General features: G+C 34.2%; 2 protein-coding genes across 5 annotated transcripts; one reads left to right on the top strand and one right to left on the bottom strand.

Annotated features, from left to right (window-relative positions):
* The first annotated feature begins 262 nt into the window (after positions 1-262).
* LOC100785602 (aspartic proteinase) lies at positions 263-5,093 on the top strand. 3 transcript variants are annotated; one of them, XM_003521597.5, is made up of 14 exons: positions 263-441; positions 1,238-1,607; positions 1,717-1,777; positions 1,890-1,984; positions 2,077-2,189; positions 2,303-2,471; positions 2,568-2,607; positions 2,892-2,956; positions 3,300-3,413; positions 3,510-3,574; positions 3,907-4,060; positions 4,161-4,280; positions 4,590-4,678; positions 4,812-5,093. In XM_003521597.5, the coding sequence occupies exons 2-14, from the start codon at positions 1,251-1,253 to the stop codon at positions 4,894-4,896; spliced, it is 1,527 nt and encodes a 508-aa protein (XP_003521645.1). In that variant the 5' UTR covers positions 263-441; positions 1,238-1,250; the 3' UTR covers positions 4,897-5,093. The 3 variants fall into 3 exon arrangements, with proteins under 3 accessions (XP_003521645.1, XP_006577198.1, XP_040870132.1); XM_006577135.4 differs by having other exon boundaries at positions 292-441; positions 1,234-1,607; XM_041014198.1 differs by lacking the exon at positions 263-441 and adding an exon at positions 788-907 and having other exon boundaries at positions 1,234-1,607.
* A 1,297-nt stretch (positions 5,094-6,390) lies between these two features.
* Positions 6,391-10,036, bottom strand: LOC100785068 (G patch domain-containing protein 8). 2 transcript variants are annotated; one of them, XM_003521596.4, is made up of 8 exons: positions 9,804-10,036; positions 9,209-9,287; positions 8,805-9,000; positions 7,793-7,947; positions 7,401-7,544; positions 7,197-7,300; positions 6,897-7,050; positions 6,391-6,644 (listed from the first exon to the last, which is right to left on the bottom strand). In XM_003521596.4, the coding sequence occupies exons 2-8, from the start codon at positions 9,278-9,280 to the stop codon at positions 6,555-6,557; spliced, it is 915 nt and encodes a 304-aa protein (XP_003521644.1). In that variant the 5' UTR covers positions 9,281-9,287; positions 9,804-10,036; the 3' UTR covers positions 6,391-6,554. The 2 variants fall into 2 exon arrangements, with proteins under 2 accessions (XP_003521644.1, XP_014629465.1); XM_014773979.2 differs by having other exon boundaries at positions 7,401-7,619; positions 9,804-9,959.
* Positions 10,037-10,916: the final 880 nt, after the last annotated feature.

Here is a 10,916-nt window from a genome sequence, read left to right as displayed (position 1 = left end):
TTTAACTCTTCACAAAAGTAATGCATTTATTTTTTCACTTTTCGTAAAACAAAATTAATGCTTGATTAAAAATTACAACCAGCAGTACTAATGTTTTTTCCCTCCCTAAATATAACATTTGGGAGGCAATGCCAAATTGCCAATCCAAAACAATAATCGTAATTACAAGAGGACAAGGAGCAAGGTAGTATTTTGTTTTGAAGCAGATATTTCCAAGGCAATTTATTTATGTTTTATTTGATAATATTAATAATAATAATTTGGTTGCAGAGAGAATAAGTTACTGCTAACTAACGAATGGACATCCATTCAATTTTTACTATTTATTCCTTACGACCTTCCTCCTTTTTCTTGCCTAACATTACCAAGTTCTCTCTATTTTATCTCTGGGGCGTTCTTAGCACCACCACCAGCTTCTGCAGTAGCTTCAAGCTTCGAAAGGTTTTTTTTTTTTTAATATTTTGATCATTTTACTGTGTTCAAGTTCAACCCACTTGATTCGTATCTGTAACATCTTGTTTCTGTTTTGATATTCAATCTTTTGATCTTCAAACATTATGAGTTTAACCCTGTTGACTTCTAGTAACTACTTCCCCCTTCAAATTACCCATTGATTCTCTTTATATTCTTTACTTTGAAGAATCTGTTCGTATATTTGGCATGTGGGTATTACGGATCTGTACAATTTGTATTTGTAGCATCAGTAAAGTGAACTGATTCTGTTTATTATTATTTTTTTCATACCCTTTGTGTTTATGTGCTAAACGGGTGTAATATTATAGCTTGCGTAGGGGACAAAAAGATAAAATCAACTGCAAATAACGTTGGTTATAATAACTGATAAGCTTAGGATTAAAATCGTATCATGAGCTTTTCCTTTCTGCATCGTTGACCAGACACGGAAAAGGTATATGTTAGCTCAATGCTTCTTCTTTTTTTTTTTTTTTTGTGTTTGTATTTTGAAAAAATTTACTCTGTTAGATGACCCCGTATTCTAGATTGTTTAGGAAGCTAAAGATTTTCTTGTTTAGTAATTACTGCCAGGAAAGTGAAATATTTGTGAAAAGAGAATATATTTTTCTGATTATATATTTATCTGAGATTGGCTGTGTGGAGAATATACTACAAGGACTTGAGTGTCTCAATTGTTTATTTCCTTGTTTCATTTTATTTGCGTTCTGTGTAAAATTAGGAATGTATTCAGGTCAACTTACCTTTGGATTTCCTTGTAAGGCAGATTTTCCTTGACCATGGGGCAAAAGCATTTAGTGACAGTCTTATGTTTATGGGCTTTAACATGTTCCCTTCTTCCATCTTTCTCCTTTGGAATTCTGAGAATCGGTTTGAAGAAGAGACCTCTAGATATTGATAGTATTAATGCTGCTAGAAAGGCAAGAGAAGGTCTAAGATCTGGAAGATCAATGATGGGTGCACATGATCAGTATATTGGTAAGTCAAAAGGTGAAGATCTAGTACCTTTGAAGAATTATATGGACGCTCAATATTTTGGTGAGATTGGAATTGGCACACCCCCACAGCCCTTCACTGTTGTGTTTGATACTGGTAGTTCCAACCTTTGGGTTCCATCATCAAAGTGCTACTTTACTGTAAGTTCAACTTAACCTGTATTTTTTTTTTTATATTTTCAACTTAACCTGTATGTCTTCACAACCATGTGCATAGAAGCATATCATACTGACCAATTCTCTCTTGCAGCTCGCCTGCTATACCCATAATTGGTACACGGCAAAGAAATCAAAGACACATGCCAAAAATGGTAATGCGAGCTTCTTATTATTCATGTTGATTATAGTGGTACTGTCATAGGTGTATACAATATATATGCCATGTAATGTAATTTTAATCATACCTATCAACTTGTTGATCAGGAACATCATGTAAAATAAGCTATGGAACTGGTTCAATATCTGGTTTCTTCAGTCAGGATAATGTTAAAGTTGGCAGTGCTGTTGTTAAGCATCAGGTGAGTACTTAATTTATGAGCTTCCTCTTCAATATAGATTGTACAAATTTGTTGATAGAAATACTTACAAATGCCACTATTGTAAACTGTAGGATTTCATTGAGGCTACCCACGAAGGAAGTCTTACCTTTCTGTCAGCAAAGTTTGATGGAATACTGGGACTTGGATTTCAGGAGATCTCAGTTGAAAATTCTGTACCAGTATGGTGTGTTCCATCTGCTCTTTTGTTGTTTCATCTGTATCTGTTCTCCATGTTAGAGTGAAGTATTGTGAATCGTTTTTGTGCCTCTAATTGGCCAGTTCATCATAAAATCACAGGTACAAAATGGTTGAGCAAAAACTTATCAGTGAGAAGGTGTTCTCTTTTTGGCTTAATGGGGATCCAAATGCGAAAAAAGGTGGCGAATTAGTTTTTGGTGGTGTTGACCCAAAGCACTTCAAAGGAAACCACACTTATGTTCCAATTACTGAAAAAGGTTACTGGCAGGTTAGCAAAAACACATTTAGTTTGATTAGGAATTCCTTTTAAATATGTAATTATTCACATCAGAAAATACTTTAACAAGGAAATTTTCTTTTTCAGATTGAAATAGGAGATTTTTTCATTGGAGGTGTTTCAACTGGTAATTTTATTGTTCCTCAACAATAAGAAAATTCTATTTTGGAGATTCACTAAGGGAGTGATTGAGTGGCTAATATAATTTGAAATATGGTATAAGGAGTGAATCTAGAATGAATTTTCTACTCCCTTATACTTGAAAATCTTTTGAAGAAATACAGTTTGTCAAGTGTCACCAAAGTGTATCTTTACATTTATGTTTGTGAAATAGGAATTTTTTCTTACTTGTTGCATATGCTTCCATTCCAAAGTGCATCTAATTCTGTAATATATCAACGTTACTTTTAGGTGTTTGTGAGGGTGGCTGTGCTGCTATTGTGGATTCAGGAACATCTTTGCTTGCTGGTCCAACTGTATGTGCTTCCGTATTTCTGAAGATTTATTGCTTATACACCCTCTCTTGAACCAAAGATTCCCAAGTTTGGTGGGCTGAAATATAAGCATATTTCAACTATTTAAATCGTATTTATTGTCATTATTCCAAAAATACCTTTATGTTCAATTCAAATGCACCTACAATAAATATGATTGAAGGTAGTTTAGGAAATGTAGTTCCTTTTTTTTATATACGAAATTAAAAAAATTAAATGAACTTAACTAACATCTTTAATCAGTGTGAAATTAGGTATGTTTGCTTATATATGAGTCCAAAGGGAGTATATTTTATTTATAATTTCTGTTGACTGTTTATTTCAGCCTGTTGTGGCTGAAATCAACCATGCTATTGGAGCTGAAGGAGTTCTCAGTGTAGAATGTAAGGAAGTTGTTTCTCAATATGGAGAGTTGATATGGGATCTCTTGGTATCAGGGGTAAGTGTCAAAATTGAATATGCTTTCAGCTTGTGATATTTTTCCCATTTGCATGTCAACTCTTTGAACCTAAACGAGCTTGATCTTATTCTGTAGGTGAAGCCTGATGACATATGTTCACAAGTTGGTTTATGTTCTTCCAAAAGGCATGAATCTAAGAGGTTAGAATGTTAGATAGGTCTTTATTTGACGGCCCTTGTATTTATCAATGTTTTTTCTTCCATTGTATGGATTTTCACCATATTTGTTTCATTGCTAGTCAATTTGGTAATAATTTTAACATATTGGACGGATGTTTGATGATTCTTTCTGACTATGAAAATTAGAGAGTCAGAAGTATCACGGAACCTTCATTATATATACATTGATTAGCTTATTAATCTATTATTTGGCCATTGGGAGAGTTTAGGTCTTGACCTCACTCATGCTGCAAGCCTGCGATATTTGGGCTGAAACAAATTCCTAAATTACTTCAAATTCTATTTTTGTGCAGTGCTGGAATTGAAATGGTGACTGAAAAGGAGCAGGGAGAGTTGACGGCAAGAGATAATCCTTTGTGTTCTTCTTGTCAGATGCTTGTTCTTTGGATCCAGAATCAACTAAAACAAAAGGCAACGAAGGACAGAGTATTCAACTATGTGAATCAAGTAAGCCCTTTGAATTTTGAATTATCCTGTCCAGAAGCTCAAGCAGTGCTGCAGTTTGGAGTTTAGACAAGTGGTTAATGTTTGTTTTGATCATTGACAGCTGTGTGAGAGCCTACCAAGTCCATCTGGAGAGTCAGTGATAAGCTGTAATAGTCTTTCCAAGATGCCAAACATTACATTCACAATTGGAAATAAACCTTTTGTCCTCACACCAGAGCAGGTTAGGTTTGAACTTTCCATAAATTAAATTACATTGTGGCTTCGGTTCCAGAAATGTACTGCAAATGTCATAAGAACATTGGGGTCGGGAAAGTACCTACATAACTTGGACAATATTTGGTTTTAGGTAAAATTATGGAATTTAAGTTCAAAGAAAAGCTAACAGTAATAGCCATTCAAAATGACGTGGGCACATACTAATACTGAATAGCAAATTGAACTACAATTATGCTGTTATCTCTGTAGATAGTTTAAGGCTAACTATTTATTTATTTTTGGGATTCTAAGAATGATTTTTTTGTGCTTTCAGTATATTCTAAAAACTGGAGAAGGCATTACAGAAGTCTGCCTTAGTGGGTTTATTGCTTTTGATGTTCCTCCTCCAAAGGGTCCATTGTGGTATATTAACTTTTAAAATTATTTTTCAATTTAAAATCACATATGCACAGACTAGAATGGTATGAATGAAGCGAATTACATAAAATGTTATTAAGCTATGTTCCATTCTCTGATACTAGTGTATTGTATGCAGGATTCTTGGCGATGTTTTCATGAGGGCATATCACACCGTCTTTGACTACGGAAATCTACAAGTTGGTTTTGCCGAAGCTGTCTAATTAGGCTTTCTGGAGGATTTTCTTTGAAAAATTGTTAAGCGTGTTGTAAATAAGCTGTTATAACAATTGTAGCTGGGATTCACTTTATGGAATCACGAATGGATTTATCCATTTAAGACGTAGAAGTATCCACTTGGAACTTGGAAGTGTTGTGTTGTGTGCTTTTTATATGAAAAAACCATCGTCTTCACTCTTTATTTTATTCCGTGTTGGGCAGAATATTATGCCTTTTCTGTCCCTTTCAAAATTAGGATACTTGTAATGTGCCATGCTGATGCCAATACTTGTCCTGCTTTCTCCAGTCAATGACTTGTGCCAATGGAAAATTACTAATGTCATTATCTGCTAAGGCAAAACCAATTGCAAAATGGTACCAGAAAGGTTTTGGCTTGCTGTTAAAAAGAGCAAAGATAGCTGTAACCACCCTCATTTAATGTAATGCAAAGGATCAACGGCTGGAAAATTACTCTGTATAGTTTTTCTCAACTGCTCCTTTAACTCCAGTTTTTGAAATAAGAATTTTAGTACCAATCATTTCGGATTTTTATAAAAACTAGAAGAAAAAAGAAAGTTCTATAGTGTCTCCGCGGGTACCAATACACGTATGCTTGCTGGAATGAAAAAATCACTTTCTAGCAGAGGTGAAACCAATAAATTCCCATGACTCAAAGGAGAAATATATATATATATATATTCACTTTTTATTATAAAAGTACGTCATCAGAACTGAAATATATATAAAAAAATAATTCAACCCAATTAAGAAAATAAGTCAAATTTAATTTTGATTGTCTTGTTTTAAAAATTAATACATTTCCTAAAGTACTTTTTACAGTTAATTGCATAGGCCAAAAAAGAGAAAATTATTAAACATAAAATTTTAATTAAATAAAAAACATTTTAAAGATATTATTATTAAATAAAAAGAAGTTAATTAAAATCTACTTATATTTTAATCCTTAGCACAATTTTTTCCCTTATATTTCATTCTCGAGGGAGTATATTTTTCACTTCATTTTTTATTACCATAGATTTTGTATCTATTCAAGAAACAAGTGAAAATATAAAAAAAAAAAAAAAAAAACTTCTTAACAAAAAACAGTTCAATAATGTCTTCGCCGGTGTTAATGCACATGTTCGCTGGTCAATTCTTTCTAGCAAAAGACATGGAACAAATAAAATTCCCACAACCTAAACTTTTTTCAATGACATTGACATTGCGTTTGAAGAATTCGCATATCCAACGAAGTTCTGCAATCACGGCATTCAGCTTCAGCTTAAGGCTGAAGCATGTGGCTTCAAGCAAACGAAAGGTTTTACGGTGTTTTGTCATCAGTAGTGAGTTCAACCCAATTAACTATCATCCGCAATATACTCGAAATTTCACATCAATAATTGAACTATGAAAACTAACATAACCATGCTACTCTCGTAAACATAAAATCCTTACAAACATAACATTACCTCACAGATAAGCAGGTAACATTTTTGGTCTACCAAACTCCAAACTATCATATAATCCCAAATGTTTTCTTCCTCTTGAACCGAGGATGGCAACAATTATCAAATAAAACAGCTAATACAAACCAAACCACACCAAACCACACAGGAGATTCATCATCACGCTGATATGTCACTTCACGAGTAATGTTCCATCATTAGTCTTCATCGCTATCGTTACTAAATATAGAGGAGATCGGAACATTTTGCTTCTTTGCAACATTTTGCTTCTTGGCACCAAATGTAATCTGTGTGACATCCGGGAAAAGAAAATGGTGTTAACATATAAAAATGTTTTATGCATAAAATGTGGACTTTGTTAGAAAGGAAAAGCAACACTAAATGGATTGGCACGGTTGAAAATGTTTTAAGACTTGAATTGCAACACAACAGCATCAAGAACTCGAGTGTATAAAATCTGTAAGCATTCCAAATTCCTAAGTACTGTAAGGACAGTTGCTAGTTTCTTTTCCAGTCCTATAGACACTAGGTGGACATACCTTGGAACCACTGCCTTTAGAAGAAAACCCAAACTTCAAAGTATTTCGCTGCTCCTGATCCGTAAGTGCAGTAGCAGTTTTAGATTCCGATGGAACTGTTGCTGATCCAGACTCTTGTTGCAGTTGAAGCCGTTGCTGCTTTTGAGCATCAGCACTGATTAACATCAAGGAAATCAAAAACCAAGATGACATGAGAGGAAGTCAGTAAGAATTAGAACATTGACCCCCTGGCCACCTGCTTAGCCAAAACAAAAAGGAGGAGAATAAAAATAAATTGACACTGAAGCAAGGGAAGGGTACATTTGAGCAAACTTTGCCATTTCTCTTTCTTGACGCTGCTGTTCTCGCTTTTGCCTATCGTCCCGACTACTACTACCATGCATTTCCTTCATTTGTTTGAAACGCTGTATTTAACATCAAAGATTTTGCATTAGGAGAAAAAATAAATTCGAGCCAATTTGGGAATCAAGTTGACAAAAGCAGAACCAAGTTAATGCTGTTTACCTTTCTGTGATTGTGATCATAAGAGCTCAAGTGTGCTTCAAATTCCATTGCCAATTTGTATTGCTTGTTGCAGAGATCACAATAGAACACCTTTCGGATTTCTTGCACTTCAGTTTGAATTTTTTGCTCACGTTCAGCTAACACCTGAATTTTCATAATGTGCACGAAGCAGGCAGAAGAAGCCACCAGGTAATAAAAACTGCAGGAAATTCTCAAGACCTTCCAAAGTTGATGATTCCATATGACATACCAATCCGGTCAAAAGACATGCATATATGCTATATGCTGCCTTCTGCTATGAGGTGCAGGTTTGAGAAAATATAAACATCAACCTCAATACTACTATGTGGTTTTTGCACTAAGAGCAACTACTAAGGAGTTATAAATCATACCTCCCGTTTCTTCACATGTTCCTCTGTCTCCTCCAACTCAACATCAAGTTTTTTTCGCTGGATATTTTCTTCTGCAGTAAAGAAATCATCTTCTTCTTGCTTACCAATCCCCAGCCTTGGATCTCTAATTCCAGATTTTATTGGCTCAATGATTCCTAAACACAAGCCCATGTCAATTTCAAAAACCAAGATAAAACATTGAAAATCAAGGACAACACCAATGACCAAAATCAAATCACTTTCAGGTAAAGAATCCCAATGTTAGGAACATACAAAATTGATACTGAAAGAAAGGAAGTAAAAAAACACAAACTCATTTCCAAAATCCCTGTTTGAATGAGGTAGGTGCAAATACACAGGTGATTCAATAAATGAGAATCAAGCCCTAAGCTAGAGAAAAATATAACTCTTCTCCTGGAAGGTAAAAAAAAAAGCTTGAGTTAATACTTCGCAGTTTGCATAGCATTAACAAGGGTGCTAAAGGTCACATTTATGAAGATCCTTATTGAATACAAATACAAATATAAGGTCAATTTAAATACTGGAACAAAATAACAATTACAATACTCTTTGTCATGCTTACAACAAACTACTACTACTAGGTGTAGATTGACAGAATGAGGTAGCATTAAGGATAAAAAACAGAAAGCTTCACAGTCTAAGTTTTAAATGTTTGCAAGATATTAGATGTCACAGCAATATGAGTTGGGAAAAATAATTGTCAGTTTATCCGCAGCATTAATGAGATTGAAGTCATGCTAGAGAGTTCTTCTTCCTTGCCACCCACTCCATAGGAATAAAGTACAAGAAAGGGGAAAAGGCAGGTTGTGTCAACACTATGAAGGAGGTACAAAAAAGGGTGCACAGAAGGGGGAGAGAAAATGTTGCAAGAAAAATCAAAGAGTAGGGGCAACTCATGCAGCATACCAGAAACTATAATGCATTATGCGGATCTTCATAAAGAGAGAAACAAATTGATAAAAATCGAGTAAAGAGATAATACGGCACAAACCTTGTTCATCCTTCCCAAGACCCTTTCCTTTCCATCCCATCTTTTGGAGGAGCTTAAAGCCAATATTAGATGATGTTATCTGTGTGTCCAAAGATGCTTGCTCTACGTTGTCCAGATCAACATTTTCTGTTGGCCTGTGGTTGATTGGCAAACGAAAATCCTGTGACAAATCCTCAATAAGAGAGTCCTGATATGCCTGAAAAACCAATTCATCTCAATACAATGAGAATCACAGTAATAATTCTTCATTTTACCAGTATAAAAAAGCTAAACACTTTATAAGTTCAACTACCAAAAAAAAAAAAAAATACACACACGCGCATGCACAGTCAGAACTCTCCGTCTTCCAGAGAAGAGCAGAGAAAAAAGAACATCACTTAATTTGGCTGAAAAATATCTATTACCTGTTCCCTTTTAGATTGTCTTCTGTCACGGCCACCGGTTTCCTGCCTACCACTGGTCCGTCGATATTCCATTTTGTATCTACAAGAACCACACATAAGATGTGAAGTCAGTACAGCGTAAAGACATAAATAACACCATCGGGAGAGTGGGTGCACTACCTAACAACTTCAGGTGCCAATAAATGAGTAAAAGAAGTGCACACAACATGAACCCAACGTAAATTGATACATGCAAGGCAAATTTTACAAGCATAATAAAACGTGATGGAAAAATACTCTCATGAAAACTTCTTAAACACAGGACAACACACTCAGAAAAATTAAACGTATTCACAACACTCTGAAAACACAAGTTATGGGTAAGGTAATCAAATTCGCCAACGAAAAAGGTTAATAAGCTTATTCAATTAACAAACCGACCCACTTAGAAAAGGAGGATTTTTCTACTACCCTTTTGAAATTAATCTAAAACCAAACTAGGAAATTCCTCAGGGATTGTTTTTTAATCAGATCCAGAAAACCCTAGCTTAAACAGTCAAAGAGAATAAAACCAATATTGGGGAAAGATTATAGTCTGAGAGAGAGAGTAAGGAACCTTGATGATAGTAAGAAGAGCGTAAATTCTGGGAAGGAAAACAACGATGCTTGGATCTCGTCCTTGCAAGATTTCAACGCACGGTCTTCGGCGTGAGATATTCAGATGTGATGAGGTGAGGGAATAACAGGATCAAAACAAAGAAGCAAAAACTATTATATATTTTGTTATTTTAATATTAAAATTTAAAATAAAAGAAAAAAAGGAAAAAGATGAAAGAGAGAATAGGGTGGTGGATATCGATCGAATCGAACATTGGGTTGGTTTCATTCAATTTGGGTTGATATACGTGTCTTCTGCGTTTGGGGCTTGGCCCAAGGGTTACTGTGAAAGAATGGTATCAATCAAAGTTAAGGAATCTAGCTGTAGGTTTGTTTAGAATTGTTTTCGAAATAAATATTACTTATATTTTCAGTTTTTAATTAAAATAAACTTTTTGTTCTCAAAAATAGATTTTGTAAATAAATAATTATTTTTAAACTAATTTTTTTAAGATTAACAAGTTTTACATTTATTATACGAATATTAATAAATTTAAAGAAAACTTAAATTAAAAATTTAAAAACACATCAAATATAAAAAATTGTCACTATTAAATATTGGTGAAATAGTATATTGTTAAGAATAAAAGTTTGAAATAATTATGATTCTATTTTATTGAAACTTTACTGAATAAATATTATGCTTATATTTCTTCAAAAAAAAAAAAGTATCATTCTTATATAACAGTACGATATTGTAGATTATACCAGGCTTTATATGCTCTGAGTCTCAAACTGTACAATGCATATAGTATAATACGTACACTGGGTTATCATTCGTGCATGTTCATTGTTCAGGAATGGAATTTCTGCAAAAATACCTAGGAAAGAAAAGGGCAGAACTTTATTGTCTTCTAATGATGGTTAATATTTTCAGAATATTACAAAGATGTCAATATTTGAAAGGCAAGATTCTCTCAGTTATAACTTATAAGAACGCTTTCTTTCACAATCCTGCTTTTGACAGTTGGCCGGCGGCGGCTTCTAGCAGTTAAGCAAGACAAACCGTATTCGTCGTATGTGCATAGATATATGATTAGATTCCACCTCCACCTCTTTTCCAAATTACTCA

Source organism: Glycine max, chromosome 3 (genome assembly GCF_000004515.6).
Source record: "Glycine max cultivar Williams 82 chromosome 3, Glycine_max_v4.0, whole genome shotgun sequence".
Taxonomy (NCBI): Eukaryota; Viridiplantae; Streptophyta; class Magnoliopsida; order Fabales; family Fabaceae; genus Glycine; species Glycine max.
This window is presented reverse-complemented; position numbering and strand designations above follow the sequence as displayed.

Bases quoted from the DNA above. Each gene is read 5' to 3' on its own strand.
- LOC100785602 (XM_003521597.5), top strand. From the start codon at position 1,251: ATGGGGCAAAAGCATTTAGTGACAGTCTTATGTTTATGGGCTTTAACA. The intron at 4,281-4,589 runs GTTAGGTTTGAA...TTGTGCTTTCAG, and splicing joins TTGTCCTCACACCAGAGCAG to TATATTCTAAAAACTGGAGA. The intron at 4,679-4,811 runs GTATATTAACTT...TATTGTATGCAG, and splicing joins CCTCCAAAGGGTCCATTGTG to GATTCTTGGCGATGTTTTCA.
- LOC100785068 (XM_014773979.2), bottom strand. From the start codon at position 9,280: ATGGAATATCGACGGACCAGTGGTAGGCAGGAAACCGGTGGCCGTGAC. The intron at 9,001-9,208 runs GTAATAGATATT...TTGGTTTTTCAG, and splicing joins GACAATCTAAAAGGGAACAG to GCATATCAGGACTCTCTTAT. The intron at 7,620-7,792 runs GTATGATTTATA...CAACTTTGGAAG, and splicing joins AACATGTGAAGAAACGGGAG to GTCTTGAGAATTTCCTGCAG.